At 39.5% G+C, this 19,186-nt stretch overlaps 1 protein-coding gene across 1 annotated transcript in view; it reads right to left on the bottom strand.

Moving 5' to 3' along the window:
- Positions 1-220: 220 nt before the first annotated feature.
- cachd1 (cache domain containing 1) overlaps positions 221-19,186 on the bottom strand; it is an 88,279-nt gene continuing 69,313 nt past the window's right edge. The window contains exons 16-27 of the mRNA XM_044199522.1: positions 18,194-18,304; positions 16,441-16,563; positions 15,656-15,755; positions 15,401-15,517; positions 14,747-14,907; positions 14,309-14,395; positions 12,879-12,995; positions 12,135-12,286; positions 10,916-11,077; positions 9,850-9,927; positions 9,545-9,646; positions 221-3,814 (exon numbers count right to left, since the gene is read on the bottom strand). Coding sequence (XP_044055457.1) covers positions 3,564-3,814; positions 9,545-9,646; positions 9,850-9,927; positions 10,916-11,077; positions 12,135-12,286; positions 12,879-12,995; positions 14,309-14,395; positions 14,747-14,907; positions 15,401-15,517; positions 15,656-15,755; positions 16,441-16,563; positions 18,194-18,304 — 1,561 coding nt within the window. The 3' untranslated portion in view covers positions 221-3,563. The remainder of the gene's footprint in view (positions 3,815-9,544; positions 9,647-9,849; positions 9,928-10,915; positions 11,078-12,134; positions 12,287-12,878; positions 12,996-14,308; positions 14,396-14,746; positions 14,908-15,400; positions 15,518-15,655; positions 15,756-16,440; positions 16,564-18,193; positions 18,305-19,186) is intronic.

The raw sequence follows: 19,186 nt of genomic DNA, 5'->3' as shown, positions 1-19,186 counted from the left end.
CAGCCACACCCCAATCACTGACCTCACAGCAAGTGTTTAGCTTTTGACTACTAATGGAAAACACCTGTTGACAACACTGAGGTGACCTCAAGTGCAGCATACTTGAGGTCATACTTAAGTTTGAACCCCCAATGAGCAGTGCAGAAGCAGTTTGCTGAGCAATATGCTTAAGTGTAGATTTACCCTTAAAAAAATGACTAAAATAATAAAAGACAGACAATTTAAGTGTAAAATGGACTTTATCACATTCACATTGCAATAAATCTCAAGTTGATAACTTTATATGATACATGAGGGGGGTGATGTACACGTTCCTTCAGTACATTAATTAATGCGATTCAGAGTGTTACACACACATATACTTGTTTACAACAGCTGGTAAATACTGTTCATAAGTTCTTCAGAAAGAAATGTTTTAACAATACACTCAACTTGGAGAATAAAATTTGCCCTAACACACACACACACACATCGAAATATACTCTCAAGACTGCACTTGATCTAAAGATTGCCCTGAAATGCTACAAGACTGCTTCGATGTGAACTGAACCAAAATTATGTACCATGTGAAGTGGTGAAAACAGGACAATTTTGGATTTATATTATAAATGACTGCAGATGAATAAATCTGGTTCATAAGATCAAACTTCCAACAATAAATGGTCTGAAGGCATAAACCAAATCTTGAGTGGAATATTTAACCCACTACACCATCCAATGAGTTCGAGAACAGTAGTACTTTGAAGATTTTCTAGCATCAAAGTGTACTCAGATGATACCAGTATGTTTTATTCTGTCTATTCTATCAGAGGTGAAAACTTAAACGGGTTCACATTGGTTGTGCAAATGTAAATATTCTACTAAAGTGACAAACACACTAAAATAGCTGTAAATGAATATGGCTGACAGTCTTAGTAGCAACAGAACCATAGCACGGCTTACAGCAACCTACTGTAAACCCTGAATCCACTACAAGGGTGTTGTTTTGGTCATTACTCAGTGAAATGATGTACTGTAGTGCCTTTTTTTTTGCAAATCTAAATTAGTTCATGGAGAGATAAGCTTTCTTTAACATTTTGAAGACACATGATAAAACTTTTAAAACTAGAAGTCTCTCAAACGTAAAAGTGTGTATTCATTTTTGCATGTACTGACTTCCATCCAATATGGACCTAAAGAAAAATAAATCTAAAAAAACACATCCAAGGCATCAAAAATATAGTGAGACACAATGAACAGACAATTCAAAATATCAACCCGAATAGCTGAGCATCATTTGAAGCATACATCATGTCTTACCAACATAAAAAAATATGGAGTGTACAGGACACTAATAGCTATTTGTGATTCTGTATTTACACTTCATAATGAATCTCTGGAAAACATTTTTGCACCCAGAAATAAATGGATGCCACACTGACGTAAGTTGACCAGTTGAACAATCAAACCCACGAAGCACAGATCGGGTCAAGTGACTCTTCATCAGAATAAAAATAAGTGGATTTATCAGTCATAATTTCACCTATAATTCTCTACTATCTTGAAAAAACAAAATACAATAATTCAATTAAAATATTCCAGGTGGATAATCATTCCTCACTCACTCACTCACACACTCACTCACACACACACACACACACACAGTTAAACCAGAGACGTGTAGAAAAAACATTATGAGTGGTTAACCACAGAGGAGCCGACAGATGGGTGTTACCTCTGTACAACAACAGCAGCATCTCTCCCTCTTTCACTCTCTTTGATGAGAAGGAGACTCCATATCTTGGGCATCACTGGAAATTCAACTTGTTTTGCATCAAATCCAGCACACAGCCAGCATACATACAGTATCAGCTCGGCCTAAGAGGCAAAAAGTTGTGTTTTTTTGGGGGGTGGTGGGTGGGGGGGTTTGGTTTCTCACTTCCCTCCTCCATCCCCAGGAGGCTGCCTCCTGATACAGAGGACATGTCCAGAATGAGGATGCTCTGCACAGCAAGTTTTACCTTAGAAGAACACAAATACCTCAGTGACTCAGAACTGTGAATACAGAAAGAAAAATGTGCTATATGTCAAAGACCACTTCCTCCTAACTGCGCTGACACATTATGTGATTAAGGCTCATCGTTTTCGGGTTTTTTTTTCTTTTCTTTTTTAACATATTTACCAAAATATACCAGGAATTTTTTGAAAGGACCAGATCTGATTCTGGCTCAGATTTTATGTCCCTGCTCATCCAAACATGTTTCCTGCTTGAAGAAGACACTGTTAACCACACTATATAGTGAATGGGATCTACTGGTGGAGAGGATAGCTTATATATGCTAAAATATGCTTCTGGTAAAAGAAAGTTAAGAGAAAAATGTAAAGAAAATCCAAATGAGCTTCTGATTAAGCACCCTAGTCTGTTGTGTTGTAAAATTCAAACAAACACAACCAGTCACAGATTTTTATTTTGAAAATAATGAGCCCTAAATTTGATGCACTGCTTACAGGAAGTGGGTTGGTATGCATCACTTATCCTGACTACTTTCTTGTTTGTGTTAGCGGCAGCTGCTTGCTCATCTGTCCAGAAAATCTACCTCTTCAATAAATAGTAGAAAAATAATCTTTTCTTCTTTAAAGTGTTTTTTCCTATATTTACGTGAATCATTGAAGATTTTTTGTACTTTGAAGTTCACAGACACTGATGACAATGTCCAAAATATCTTCCCAAACCATGTTGTGTAAGGCCAGCAGCTACTCCTTTGGATGAAGGCAGCAACTTTCAGAGAAAACCAACTGTGGAGTGTCTATCTGCAGAACCAAGGAGAGTAAAGAATGCCGGATCCCACATTTGATCCCAGTGAAAATACAGTATTTTTACTCTTCATCTGATAAGTTTTCGCAAATGTAAGGAGTGCTCTGTTCCCCTCCTGCCCCTCACCCCAAGTGGGCTTAATAGGGAAACAACCTGTGTGGAGGCTAGGATGGAGCCCTGCTGCAAAACAGGTCCAATGAGCATCTAGATGTTAATTTGATTATCCTTTGGTCCTATGAAGTGTTTGCTCTGGCCTTCAACATGGAAATGACGACGTTTGTTCTCTCCCAAGGCTTTTGGGTTCCAGTTGTGTCCTCTCCTCAATGAATGGGCTCAAACAGCGTTTTTGTTTGCTCCCAAAGGTTGTTGTGTGCTCTTACAGAGTCCTGAATGCCAAATTCCTTCAGAAAACAAACAAAAAATCCCATTTGGTTATTTTTACTGGCCCAGGTCTGGTAGTTTTCTGGTAGTGTGTGTAAACTGTGTACACCTGCCAGATTTTGGACTGGGGTTAAAAAATAAAATAAAATAAAAAGGGCGTTGAGATGGAGATGTTGGCACAATGAGAGCTAATACCCATGTTAAGCTAAACATCCATTCATGGCGGAGGTCCAAGCGGCCCAGTGACAGCTGTGGCTTCTCTCTCCCTCCGTCCATCCTGACAGCACTTACTGTGTGCTGTCTAATCAAGCACAAATGTTTATAAAAACAGTCTTTAATAAAAAAAAAAGTTCCATCCCTGGCAGGAAGGTGAGTGCCGTGCTGGAGATCAGCACTCTGCGTCCACACTGTGCACGGTGACCGCGGCCTGCAGGTGGTGCGTGTGCGTGTGCAGCGGGTGGTGGTGTGTATGCGTGTGCCGGTAGGGGTGAAACTTGTGGCTGAGCAATGCGGCCGTCTGAGGAGGCGTGTCCAGGTCGAGGTCGTCGTCGTGGTTACCAACGTCGACACCGGCCGAGAGCGGGTCGTTGTTTCCGGGTGGATTCTCGCTGTCCTCCTGCGGACTCATGGTGCTGTAGCCTGGAGACAAAAAACATGCAACGGTTGGTATTACTGGACTTGTCATCAACTCTTTTCCCAAAACAAAACCTTCAAGTGATTCCCCAGACAAAATCGTTTCAGTTTACACAGCCCTGTTGTAACCTAGAGTTCCCGTCTGAGCTTACCTATAAAATGTCACAAAAATTAAAATAAAAAAGAGTGAACGATCACAATGACAAACACAGAAAAACACCCTATCTTCACATTTAAGAGGCTGGAACCAGTGAACGTTTTGCATTTTCACTTGAGAAATGACTTCAACAATTAGCTGATTGTTAAAATTGTTACCAACTAATTTTTTTGTCAATTGACTTGACAACTGGAGTCATAAGAACTTCAAAGCCTTAAAGTTGGGTCATGAGCCAAAGAAAGAAACCATGTAGGAAATGATTTTACCCTAAAACTAAACTAGAAACAAATAAAACATCCTTGATTTGAAGATTTTACCTCAAAAACAACACGCTTTTAATGCTTAAAAAAAAAATCTAAGTGCAACACAATACAACAACGTATTATATCCTGTAGGATGCCTTATTCGGGCACGGAGTTGGTGGTTAAAGCAAATGTAAAGAACTTATCAGTTAATGTACATGTGTATCAGTTTAGCATAGCTGCAGAACACTGAAAAGAAATGGGCACCATAAAATGACGCCCCCCAGTCAGACATTCAACACAGATACATGTGAATACATGGTAACACACACAATGTTTCTGAAAGCAGTACAAGCTCTCTGATGGCACCCTGACAACTAAATATCCCTACTGGGCATTTTGTGCTCCTTGTTTTCAGCTTTCTCATACAATTTGAAAAAAAGAAGCATACATATTTATGACCACTTTCCTACACATCTTGTACATACAGTACGTTTAGCCTGAGGAGATAGAAACATAAGCCAACATGGCAGTTAGGCTACATTGGTAAGTGGAGCAGTGGGAGGGCAGAACTGCTGTCATAGAGAAAAGGGATTACTGGGTCAGAGAATAAGTAAATAATAGATTGAACGTAAAGCGAACAATATTTTATGATACCACATTCTTCTGATGAAAATGTATACTGGGCCAAATTTACCTCCACGTTTGTGAAGATTGAGATTGCTAATCATGTACTCTGATTGTTCAAAGCTTCCAACAGTTAATTTTCATGAAAACCTTGCAGGCTCTGGGTTTATTCGGTTTTCTTCATTTTTCCACTTGAACTCAAATTCAACATAACCCTTCATCTATTGAGTGGGTTTTATCACCGTCAGGGCCATGAAATCCATCTGAAACACTTGGTCTGACTATAAAAAAATATTTAGGAGTTGATCTGGAAAATAAACCCATTTTCCTTTATTCCTTTAGTGCTGTCTTTTTCAAATTCTGAAGTGACACCAGCAACATGCTGCACGATGGGAACATCAATCTGTTATTACAGTCGAGAAAATAACCCTGTGAGCCTGAGTGCCTCGACGATTATATTTATGGAAAAATCACTGTCATTTTGGATGATGAAACCTTAAACTGCCATAGATCCTGAACCAAGTGATTTAGGAGCATGTGTGTGTGTCATGTCTGTGGCATATAGGGAGAAGGTGGTAGGTTGAAGTATGTGTGTACGTTTGTGTGGCCTTGTGTCAAATTTATCTCCAAAACAATGTTTTCTATCCTCCAAACATCAAATATCCAAACCATCAAGTAAACATATTTGATCCCTCAACATTCTTCTCAGGGCTTTGGGAGTTCATATTATCAAGCAGAAACCTTGTTTTGCACTGGCTATCCCCAAGCACATTAATAAGTCTAGAGCCAAGCCAAACTATTCATAAACAAGACTAAGAGTCTAGGGCCATGCTAGCGGCTCTGTGAGGCTGTAGCTAGACACAACGGTGCTTTGAGATAAATGCTAATGTCAGCATGCTAACATGCTCACAATGACAACGCTAACATACTGTTGCTAAGCAGGTACATTTTGTTTATCATGTTCACCATCTTAGATTAACGTGTTAGCATGCCAACATTTGCTAATTAGCACTAAACACAAAGTACAACTGAGGCTGATGGGAAGTTTTCCAGGTATTTTGTCAAAAAACAAATTATTGAACAAATTAAAGTTCTGACCTGATGGTGGCGCTAAAGAAAAATTTAGGGGATACCAAAAGTTATTACAATTCATCCTGAACCCTACAATAGTTGAGATATTTCAGTGTGTACCAAAGTGGAGGAGAGACCAACCGACTGACATTGTTTAGTGGTGTTTGTCCTGTGACATACTGTCATATAATAATGGGTAATGTTATGTCCCACAATGCGGCGTGACATAGAAGAAGTAAATGCCCTATATGTCTCACTGAGGTGTCCTAAAATCCTGTACTAGAGTCAAACTGAGAAGTTTGCTCAGAACTTTCCCTCCCTGATTCTCAGAAGATTAGCCAGGCTTTGATACCAAACGAAAGAAAGCTGACAAAGAAAAGGAGAGACAAGAATGAGCAGAGGGAGTGACGGGGGGGGGAATAAAGGAAAGAGAGAGATGGAGACTTCAAAGAAGCTCCAGACATGGAAGGTGCCAACTTCAGCACAGTTTATCCCTCTTTTCCCCAAAGCAAGGGCCAGAGTTTCAGGCAGTTCACAGCTAACTGTGTCCTGTTGACAATTTTCAGCTCCACCAGGTGAGGAAAGCAAATCCCTCTTAATGTCAGTAGATGTGGAGAGAGACAGGGTAAACTACCATGTCATTGCACCTTGGAGACTTTTCTTTTAATAACGGCTCGAGACGAGACAAGTCTAAATCCTGGAAACAAATCCTGGACAGTTTACTGACAGTAAAAAAAACAAATCTATTAAGTCTGTGACAAGCTGAATGACAGTGACTACTCTATTTAAAGGAATTGTTCGACAATTTAAATACACTTATTCACCTTCTTGCCAAGAGTTTGCGGAGAAGATCAATATCATTCTCATGTCTGTGCATAGAGTGTGCTACCGCCAGCAGCTGGTTAGCTAAGCTTAAAATTAAGCATAAAGGCTGGAAACACAAAAAACTAAGTGTAAAAATGTTAATTTGTGGTTATGTGCTGCATTACTGCATTTCTTCGGGAGCAGTAACTAGCTAAGCTAACAGGCTGCTGGCTGTAGCTTCAGATTTAGCATACAGACATACTATCAAATATCTTCAATATAATTTCTTTAATTTTTTCATAATTTGGTGTCAAGATTAACTTTGCTAACAAGTCTGAAGTATGTGACTAATTTTTTCCCATTTTTTTGTCATGTTGAAGATGGAAATAATCATAATCTCCATGTTTGTTGCACACAAAAAAACATTCAAATATAATGATATCTGCCTCTTCCTCCGTCTCGATATTAATTATACTGTACAGAGCAGTTGCAAGTATAAACATAAATTCTATAATGTTAGGGTGTGTGGATAAAAGCTGATAATTTGTACAGTATTCATTATTAAATGGGTACCTCAAGCTATTGCCTGTAAGCTAATATTGCAGCTCAAACCAGCACTGCCAAACAGCACTCTGTTGTATATGTGCGTCACTCGCGCAACAGATTTAATGCTCTGATCCTGCGGTGAACTGCATGTAGCTTGTGTGTGTGTGTGTATTTGTGTGTTTTATCATACCCTTCAGCAGTATGAGTGAGTGGATTGTGGTAGGAGGGCACCTTTGACCAAGCAGAGAGGAGCAGCAGCATTGAAGCATCAACTTGGTAATGCATTTGTTTTAAACACCCCCTCTGTCCATTACTTTAAACTTATCTTCCTCGCTGTCCCTGTCCTCTTGCCCTTGCATTTCACTCTTATTTCCCCTCTTTCATCATTTTTGCATCTCTACATCTCTCCACTTCCTCCATTTTTTCTTTCCCATCCCCAGTTACACAACATGTGACTGTCTTTCCTGTCCATTTATCAGGTATGCTCTTTTTATTAGCCCTTTTGAATCACTGTGTTATGCTCGCTCTTGAATTATTTTACATGTGAAAGAGAATTCAGATGACTGATTAAAAACTTTGACACTAAAAACGACGTCATATAAAATAATTTCTTTTATATTTAGGATCATCTTAATCTGAATTGTAAAAATATGTTATGTTCTCTGTACTTCACATCTTCTGCATAAATCAAAACTAATTTTCCCCGTTTCCCCCTACAGCTCTATCTCACATCTCCTCATCCTCTCTGGTTTAACAGCTATAATGTACGAAACATGCAGCTGACAAGCTCTTACTCGTGTCTTTGTTTCTCTGTAGCCCACTCTCGTCTTTTCATCCTCGTTCTCTCTGTCATCATCAGTTATGCAACAAGTATTGGAGACACTCATTGCCAGGAAGTGGAGTGATGCCATATGTAGGTGGTAAGAGCCTGTGTGGGTGAAACTGTCCATCCACGCTCATAGAGTGTCAGACTTACAAGTTCTACAAACGGATACAGTGAACATGAGCAACTCTCCCAGAGCTAGAGACGAGAGAAAACAAGGTTCTGAGGTGTGATATAATGAAAAGAACAAGCCAGAAGCTGAACCTCGGCCAAAGAACTGAGTGCTAAATGTGGATTTGAGACTGTGCTGTAACATTGATTTAAAATGATGATACCTAAAGCCCCAAATATGAGTTTTGATAGTGTAGCTAAATTTGATCTTGATAAGGTTTTATGTATGTTATTAAAAAATCCTAATTTTAGAGAAAATAAACTTTATTTCATGTTCTGTCGCTTCTCCGGGCCTGGGTCACTGTGGCAGAAGGTAAAGCAAGGTAACCCAGACTTCTTCCCACACCTTCCAGCTCTTCCTGTGGAATCCCAAGGTGTTCCCAGGCCAGATGGGATATGTACACTCTCCAGCATGTTCTGGGTTTACCCCGGGATCTCCTCCTCAGCTGGTTTGCTCAGAAGGCTTCCTGATTAAATGCCTAAACCTTAACTGGCTCAGATATTCAGGGGGATCTTAAAGAAGAGTCGCTGCTCTTCAAGATCCCTCTGAATATCTGAGCACCTCACCCAGTCCATAACAATCAGTCCAGACAACCTGCAGCTGTCTCCCTGGGCAATTAAAGAAAAAGAGTCCAACTCCTAATCCGGGAGTTTTGTTCCAGAACTGGTGCTGTGTATAGAGATGAACCCACATAGTTGTATTGACATTATTATTTTAAATGTACAGTTATGTAGCTATGCTTGCTGCAGAACTCATGTGGTTAATACTGTTATTTTATGGAGTGCAGGATGGGCCAGTTTTGTAACCACTGAATGATTCATTTTCCAGAAACCAGGAACTATCTGTTGTGTAACAATAACATGACATGGAGGCAAAAATTTGTCAGTTGCAAGAATAACCTCCATGAAGAGCTGATCATGATGACGTTAGGAAGTCAAAATGAATCAACAATTACTCGTTAATTAATAATCAGACAGACTATTTTCTACAAAACAATGTTCGACGATATTGTTGGTGCTTCTTCTTTTCACTTAGTTGTCACAAAATTTTTCTACAACCGAGGTGACTTCAGCTTGACCGGCATCGATTTAAAATATATTAATTATATATTTCATAATCTCAACCTATACATCTATACATAGTTTTGCTTTTACACAGCATTACTGGCATTTCAGATGCAACCTACTCAATTCCTCTAACCATCAATGCGGCTGTACTGTATGACATAATACAGTGAACACAACTCGAGGTTTTGAGTGCCACCACATTTGTGCTTTTTTTGTAAACTTCTTACCATGGTCACTCTCTGTCCCAGATCGTCCCCAGTACCTCCGTCTCCGCTCAGGAGTGTGAGTGTGCCGCTCAATCACCGCAGCAATGAATCGAGTATTACTGACTGAAAGTGAAGAGAACACACAGGTCAACACAAAGGCCCTGTTCAAAAATGAAATACTTGCACTTTCAAATAGTAAGCCGTGAGCAAATTTAAAAAACACTAATTCATTTCATCATTAGTATTTAAACCCTATATTTAAATGTTCTGGGGCATGAGTTAAAGATTATGTTGTTTATATCAATGAGATATCAAACAATACTTACTGATTCCTCTGTCCTCATGGCTGTCTTCATCCCTCTCATCTCTTTCGTTATCCAGGTTGGACATTCTCACTGACATTTCTGGAGCAGCAGTGGTAAAGAGGAAGGGAATAAGAAAAACGCCAAGAAAAGATAGATGCTACTATGAAGTATTACAAGCAGGAATGATATGTGAACAGGGTTTCTTTATCCAAAGCCAGTTAATTTTAGACAAAGCTGGTATCTGTTTGGGGATTACAGTTGATATTCTCTTTAGCCCAGATAATAACCTGTGTACATGGGGATATTAGCCAGAAAGACGGCTTGTTTGTGTATGTGAGTGCTTGCGTATGTAAGGGGGGGCTACACATGATGCACTACAAGTTACTTTTATCCTTTCCTTTGACCGTGTGTGTTGTTGGTACAAGCTGCAGAAGAGACTGAACATGCCCTACACACACACAAAGCAGAGAGCAGCGACTTTATGAGTCAATTCCTCAGCCTAATGCCTTGTGATAACGTAGCCACACTCTCCACCATCCATTCCAAGTTGTTTACCAAACTATCAGACTGAAAGTGACTTGGACTCAAGAGTTTTAATGAGGTTGTAATCTTGTTTGATGTTTTTGTCAATAACGCTGAGTAATTATACAAATCATGCAGCAGCAGCTGCTACCGGGTGATGTTAATGTCAGCTGTTTAGCTCCAGCAGCACTTGCCACACTGCTTGTTAATCATGCTGCTTTAAAACTTTGCTTCTTCCTTTGATATTTAAAGAAATGCCAATATGTGAAGGTTAATACAAGCAACTGCTGTAACAGACTTGTTTCCCATTCTTGCTGTTGTAGTTTTTTGGGCACTACATGTCAGCCAGTTGGCATATAAGATACAGAAAAATGCATTACTAATTCAGAAAATTATGCTGTGGGTTTATTTTGTTCATGGTCCCTCCATGGTGCCGAAATGTATTATTGTCAAAATTTTGTCGAAGTTTCAGTCCAGTGTCAATTTTCTGACCTTTAAGTTGTAAAGTTTCACTTTAACTCTATTAATGTGTGCATTTGAGACAGAGTCCATCCATCAGTCCTACCCTGTGCCGCCAGCGGTGACATGTGCTGGTGCGAACGCCTGTGGATCTGGTGTCTGTATGCATACACAGCCAGCACTAACACCATGATGCATCCCATAATGCCCCCAGCAACTGGACCCACAGGGGCGCTCTTGATCATGTTCAGAGATGCCACCTCCTCATCTGTGGAGGAAAGGGAGAAGAAGAAAGGAGAGGAAAGAATAGGCAGAAGGTTGTTTAAAGAAGTTACAAAGCATTTCAGATGGCTCAAGAAGTGACAATACAACATGCCGATATGAAACAGCTTGGGCTCAGATCTATCTCATGCTGTGATGTTTTCTACTTTGCTTCTATTCTCAGAGTAAAATGTGAAAGAAAAATTATTCGACTGCAGGAAGATGGCCAAATCTCCTTTTTCGAAAAATCTGATAAACAGAAACGAAAAATAAACAAGCAACAGAAAAGTTTCAGTCAGTCTGAAATATTGGCTATCCATGATATACAAAAGTAACATTTCTGCTGTCCCAAAGGTCCTGGAAATAACTACACTTCTGTCTTCTTGTGTTGTTGCTTGTTTGTTTCTTTACTCTGCTGGCAGACAAGGTACACTACAGTACTTTTAGGTTTCATAACTATGGAACCAGACTCTGCTAAGATTTTGAAGAACTCAGCTACTTTGTACCTTAAAAAGGTGGGGTATGCGATTCTGGAGAAATCCAATACCATGACAAATACCATGATATAGAGCGAACAATGACACAGCCAGTAATATAACTAACGTTAGCTAGGTTGCGGGTTAGTAAACTGTCCCTACAGTCGCTGCTGTAAAGCTTCCCAGAGCCAGCACACCAGCTCCAGACAGCGATGCGATACAACTCTCCTGCTACTATAGCTAACATCACAACAGCAGCATATCTTGGCAAACTAGAAAGTAAGCTGAATGTCCGTGGGCAAGTCATTTAACGTTACCTGACACACAAATCATGGCAGAAATGACTGGAATAGTGTTGGCTCGGTACAAACACCAGATTTTTTTCCAGCGCACACACAGAATGGACAGCTAGCGGACCATGAGGAGATATTCGCTGAATTTGACAAAAAGACGTGTATTGGATTAGAATTGCATACCCCACCTGTAACTGAATATATATGTATGTATCACAATATTTACAAAAGAAATTTCTATTTCTTCAGAGTGAGCCCCTCTCTAGAGCTTGATTTATATCCACATTTCACTCACCTAGGAGTCCCAGGCCATCCGCATAGGGGCTCTTGGCGCCGACGATGCCCCCGAAACACTCCTTCTGCAGAGCACAGTATGGCTTATCGAGATGAGTCTTACCATCACTGTCCACCATGCACCACTCGCAGTCCAACACGCCGAAACAGTCACTGAAACAGGACATAGAGATCAAAATAAGATTGTTGAAGAGCAAACACTTAAAAGGAACTTTGACATTTTTTAGAGAGACGGGCCAAGTAGTAAATAATCTTTCAGAGACAAAAAGTATAATTTTTCTGTCAAATTTCATAACACTACTCAGGAAAGAAAGCAAATCTACCTCAAGTCAGTATATCAATATTAGTGAAATCTGACAGGAATTCAGCAGTGTTATAGCAGATTCTCTGTCACACACACAAAGTCACGTTAATGCACTAACTATCTCTCTCTATATATCTATAGATAGATAGATAGATAGATTTATAACATGTTTTACGTGTTATTCTATAGTGACCCACAATTTGAGTTTTAAAAATATTATAAAGGGACACTCCCATTTAATCCCACTGGGTGGCACTGTGCTGTTGATGTGTACCAATAACATACTCCTGGTTGGCCATGTGACTTTTATTATAAATACACCATATACTTCATGGCATATGGCTCTGTAAGAGTGTGCTGGTATATACTTCATACATGTATTGGGTTATTCATTTTACTTGTTAATGTGTGCTGTACATGTGTGTAGTTTAGTGTGTATACCTGCTGGTGTATCTCTGGCTACAGCGAGTGTTGATACACTGGGGCAGGGTGTCATGCAGACTGGAATCAATCACATTCAGACTGACTGGCTCTTGATGCACCTCACAGCTTGGGTTCCTGTACAACCCATACACACAATCATAAAAACACACAAGGTGAAAATACAGAAAGGTGCCAGTAAAGTACATATTCTTAGTCAAAATAGCTAAAAGCATCCTTCCAAATCCTAGTATGAAACACGTTCACACTTACAAATACAGTAAATTCGACATAAAATGAAATCTAAGCATGAGCCGTTGAAGGAATGCCTTCAGCATGTCAATTTATGCAAAGCAGCTCTAAAAGGACAAACATCAATGCCGCTTGACAAAAAACACAGGAAAATCTGACAGTGAAAAAATTGCATGTCTTCCTGAAATAAAGGAATTGGCATTTGAAACATTGATGCGCTGTCAAAGGCTGCAGATGGCTGATGAAAGGAGATGGGTGAAACAAGAGAGGGAGAGAGATGTGAGAGACACAGGACTAGGAACGAAAGGACAAGAGAGATAGTGAGAGAAAAAGAAGTGAGGAAACATCCACAAACATTTACAAAGCTTCCAAAATGTTTGCAGGAGCACATACATGCCCACAATTCAAATGATAATAAGAGGAATATGAAAGGGACTTGGAAATATGTGCATTTTCAGACACTACTATCATGTACAAAGACTAAACAAATGAATTTGGCAAATGTTTCATCTGACACTGAATGATTAGTGCAAACTACTACTGACAGCAAGTAAAAAAAACTTTATTTTATATCTGAGAGATATCACATACTGAGCATGTGATGTTGATGCTGCAAATTGCTTGTTTGCACTAATGATGCAGGTAAAAAAAAAAGAGCACAACAAATGTATATTTGTAATGTGAATTCTGACTTATGGCAACACATGACTGCATTGGCATACTATCCCATTCAATATGGTCTTTAGCATGCTAACTCTTAGCATTCACAATCCCTATTGTACAAGTCAAATAGCAAAACATGAACAGAACCTGCCAGTGATTTTCACCTGTATATTAGTTAAACAGATCTTGTGAGGAACCCTTTTTATTTGTCTATTTCCTTATAGTTCTTACATGTCATCTGATGGAGACTATCTACCTAGGTTGTGACTGACAGCTCTATCACTGCAACATGGCGTGTCATACTGCGTGCCTTTCTTGTTAATATTTAGAAAACAAGCCTGGGTCAATTTCCATGTCACAAGGAATTTGAGACATTTTAATTTAATGTAAAATCCTACTATTTCAAACTTTGGTTTTCCTCTGGCCTCTTATTATGTGCACTAGTGGTATGCGATATGACTACCCTTCACACCTAGCTACATTCAATATAATTCACGAGCAATGTAGAATCCGTGACTAGATATGTAAGCACTGACCTGTTTTCAGCATTGGTGAGGTTGCCAGTACACTCATTGACCTCCAGGGGGCACTCACATGGACACTCACATTCATTTTGTTCCATTCTGAAAAACACAGTAACATATTCAGTGAGAAAAATTCTCATCATAGTTCACTTTAATGACATCCTATGAGCTCCATTTAATTAATAACTATTTTTACACATCCACATATATAATGTTTCATTAACTGAGCTTCTGTTTGATTATGATGTGATTGTAAATACAATTCACACAATCTATAATGACTGCAGCAGCATTATACTGTCAGATCAGAAGCTCAAGAGGTTTGTCTTTTGATCGTGTTGAACAAACATGCAAAACATCAAATATATTCTTAAATAATTTACAATAGCGGCACTCCGCCTGAGAGTTAAAACAGTGAATCCCTCATGAGTGTGCAGGTTAAGGAGAGACCTGTGGCAGTTGAGACAGAGTCGGTCCACGGTGCTGCAGGCGCAGAATGCCAGAGAGTCACACGTCTCGTTGACGATACCAGCAAAGGCATTGGTGCCGGGGATTCGGGTCAGACGGTACTTAGAACAATGGCTACCATGGACCAGGTTGGTTAGGTCCCCCTAAGAGAGAGACATATCATCAACATATCATCCCACTGGGTATCTGGAAGTTTAAGAAACATTTTTTTTATAAAACTTAATATAAAATAAACCCTGAATCGATAAAGAACAGAGAACATAAAAATTAACTAGACATCAGTAAATTAACTAGTAAGGGACATGAGGCATTTAGACACACTTAGATCTGAATTATACTCAATCTGCTTCTTGTTTATCTAAAAGTGGGCATGAATGAAATAGTATGACATGTTGAAAAAAATGTACCTTAATATCTTTACAGCAGGGATAATACACTCTCAGACTGTCTAACTACACAAAAACACACTGCAGTTTTAATAGAATTTTAGTATACAGGAATAATTCAAGGTTGCAACACCAAGGATCACCACAAGGTGACAGTGTTATACTGTCACATATTCACATATTGCTTTGAAAGGCCTGGAGGAGTGTGTTTGTGTCCGTCTGCCAGTTATCTCATGTTTTTCTGACTTGCCATTATGCTGGTGTTGAACTTGTAGAAGCGCTGCACTGTGCGGTCACTGAAGCTGTTACACAGGTTTTTCTTGACAAAGTTGGGATGGTTCAGGATGTCATTAGCCACTAGCGGCTCCTGCCATCAAAAAGACAGGATTACATAATGAGAAATGAAAGTAGGATGTACATGGAAAGAAGGAAGCTCATTGCAATATCAAAGGATAGATTAAGTTGTGATTTTTACATATGTGTATATTAGCCCCCGGTCCTTTACCTTGTGTGTGATGTGCTGTTGTTCTGCAGGGGCATGACCTTTGGGGTCAATGAGAGTGGGGTGAGCAACCAGGTACCCTCTGTCTTCCATTATGAAGCACCTACAATGTACACACACAAATGTATGTCAAGACTACAGACATAGTGCCTGTTAATTATTTGAAGGTTGATGACAGAGAGGTGGTCAGGATCAAATAAAAGAATACATGTAAACTTACATTAGTCATACCAGTACTCTATCATTGACTACTGTTTTTGACATTCCTCTTTTTTACCCAGCATTTAATTCAACTTTAACCTGCATAATACGGCTCCATTCTACTTCCCTCCATTCCTTAAACATTGTGCCAAATACAGCTCCTCTCTGCCCCACAGCCCCTTTGGGCTAATCCTGTTTTATATGGCTCCTGAACACCAACAGAGAGAGCATGAAGGAAGTGGGGGGGGGGGAGACAGGGTAAGACGAGGGGACTGGGAGAGGAGGGGGTGGAAGAAAAAGGATAAAAAAAAAAAAACAAAAAGGGAGACATAAAAGCTGGAGAAAGCATGTAGGACTGAGACAGCAGTAACGTCACATCTCCAGCAGGAATGCCATGATAATCAGCTTATCTCTTCTTCACTCTCTCATTTTTCTTCTCCATCTCTCTGCAAGTTTAATTCTTGCTCAGTAAAACAGAAGTTTAGCCACCTTCCGAATAAATTCAGGGAAAAAAGCAAAAGAAGAAATAGAAAAGAAGAGAACAATTTGCATGAAGAACAGGACTATTCAATCCATCCTCTTCCTACCTGATCTTGTTGCCCTTGTCCTGGTTGCAGATGGGCAGCAGGTCCAGCAGGACCTTATAGAAGTAGCGTAAGGTGAAGTCTATACCCATCACTGCAATTGCATAACCAGGGGCCATCTGAGAGCTAGAGGAGCAGACAGAGCAGAAGAAGACAGAGAGAGAACGGGAGCAGACAAAAAAGCATCATAAAAGGATTTTTTTTTTTTTAAATGAAGAAAAAAAGTTAAACTTTTCTATTAAATTTTTTGCTGACAGAAGTAATTATCAGTTACATTGTACAGTCTATAGCTCATTACTCTACTGACCTTTAGGATAATATAAATGTTTACCCACACCAGCCAAAAAAAATCCCCATTAAAACACATACACAAAATACACACATACACACACAAGCACACTCTCTTTAAACCTGTGTTTACGCACACTACAAACTGAGCAATGTTATGCTCACTGAGCCAGTCATCAACACACTAATCCAGGCTTATCAAACACACTGATACTGAATGTTTATGTGTATACTGTACATTTGCATGGACCATGTCAAAAGAGTTCATATTGTACTACATGCAAGTGGTGTTGTGGCTATGGTGCATTTGGTGCTACGGAGGCAGTTGCATTTTAAGCTAACAGAACTAGAAACAAACACTTTAATCTCAACCGCAGTTACAGTCTTCTTAAAGCCCCCAACTCAAAGAGGCTGTGTCCAAAACATTCTGCGTCCAAAACATTCTGCTATAACTTGTATAACTCTCCACTTCTTCACACCAGGGCTCAAGGAGGTGGTTGGAATACAGTAGCTTGCTCAAGGGCACTTTGGAAGAGCAGATACTTGAAGATAACTGACTGAACCCAGACCATTTGGTTGAGGGTTATTCTGTCACTCAGCCCTGAAGCAAAAATGGTCAGTGGTCTCCTTTAGTCTCCTTCAAATTATCTTGTCTTCAGAGACAGTGCACTCTGCTGAAATGACTTCTGGGCTGAGAGCCTAACAGCCCACAATGATGTCTTGGCTCATAATGACAGTTAACAACAGTGAGCTATATCTTATATGGACAGCTGATAATTTTATTGCCAAGATGTAAAAATTCCCACCAATTTGTCAATCGTGAAATGCTTAAATCTGCAATAACTGATTTTTTTGGTCACTTGGGGGCAGTGGAAACAACAACATTGACATATCATCACCTTCAAAGGTGATATGGCGAACTTGTTAGCAAACAGTTGCTTATTTACACATCCAGCAGACAGAGAGCAACATTATCATTAATTTGGGAGTCGTGTTTCTGACCACCTGGTGAACTCAAGTCCAATATTTACACTCTTAGCTCTGTTTTTGGTCTCTACCAACTCCCGAGGTGAATATCTGTCTCTTTAGCTGCTAAATGCTCGACTGTGTTCACCAGCTAGTCAATAACTTTGTCTGTCTGCTGTTTGGTGCTGAGCAGGTGGTGTACAGTGGGTTCTTAGAGTTTTTTCACTGAAAACAGCTGCCTGTTGCAGCTGAAAACAACGCTATGAGAGTAAACGAAAACAGTAAAGTTGTGGCCCGGAAAGCTAAACAATGACTTGAAACTCAAATACAGGATGATGACACATCATTTCCCAAGAAGTCAGTTGCTTTAAAAGACATCATCTTTGACTCAAATAGTTATTCAGCAAAATACTTGACTTGTAGGACTGGATTTTGTCTGGCACAGTAAAATACGAGATAGCAGAGGGCTTTACATTGCGGTAAAAAGACACCTTCTTCTTACCTGGAGGCATGGATGGTGTGGCTGATGGTGACAACATAGCCCGCCCCGCCCACATCCAGGTATGGTCCCGTGAAGGTGATGAGGCCAGGGTTAGCCACAGCATGCTGGTACCTATAGAACACATCACACAGGCAGAGGGTTATTTTGACTGTCTTCATTTTTGCTGGCTAACAGTAAGTAAATGAGATATCTTTTAAGATGCTTTTACAGGTTTTCTCCACTCTGGTCATTATTTACGGAAACTTATGAATGCGTACTTTTTGTGGGGAATGCAGCGAATTGCTGGGGCATTTGTTTTGGTCTCGACTGTATATAAAACAGCTGTGGATTATACGGTCACAATGTATTGATGATCATATCTACTCTAAATTTATTTTACATTTGAAAAACGTATAGTGTGGATTCACTGAATATGACAGGAATTCCTGCTCTCAGCTTTACCTGATTGCTATTTTGACAAAATGTAATGTTCATAAATCAAAATTTAAAGGCAAAAAGTCAAACATTTCTGATCTGATTTTATGTCAAACAATACATTTCATCCATAGCTGAATGTACTAACAAAAAGCTGTTGGAACATCTGTTGATTACTCTCTGTATACATTTGTTTCAATAAAGTAATAAAAAAAAGGTTGAAACTCTACAATTAAAGCAGGGTAGACATTAGTAAAGCAGAACACTTGCCATGGGCTGAACTGTAAAAGGGGGACTATAAATGTCATAGAGCTCTACACAATGTGCTGATAATCACCTTAACTAGGAAAAACACAAAACTTGCCAGAATAATATAACATGACTAAAAACCTTTAAAACATTGTGTGTTATGTTAAAAAATACTTTGATTTAAGTTTAATTTCTGAGACAATTCATTACAATTCAACAGTTTGATGAGAAAATCGTAACTTAATTCAACTCAGTAATGGCTGGTGTCCATTTTAAGCACAAACATGCGCCTGCAGTTTGCACACATACTCAGTCCCTTTAACTCCTACC

This window comes from Siniperca chuatsi, linkage group LG6 (assembly GCF_020085105.1).
Source record: "Siniperca chuatsi isolate FFG_IHB_CAS linkage group LG6, ASM2008510v1, whole genome shotgun sequence".
Taxonomy (NCBI): domain Eukaryota; kingdom Metazoa; phylum Chordata; class Actinopteri; order Centrarchiformes; family Sinipercidae; genus Siniperca; species Siniperca chuatsi.
This window is presented reverse-complemented; position numbering and strand designations above follow the sequence as displayed.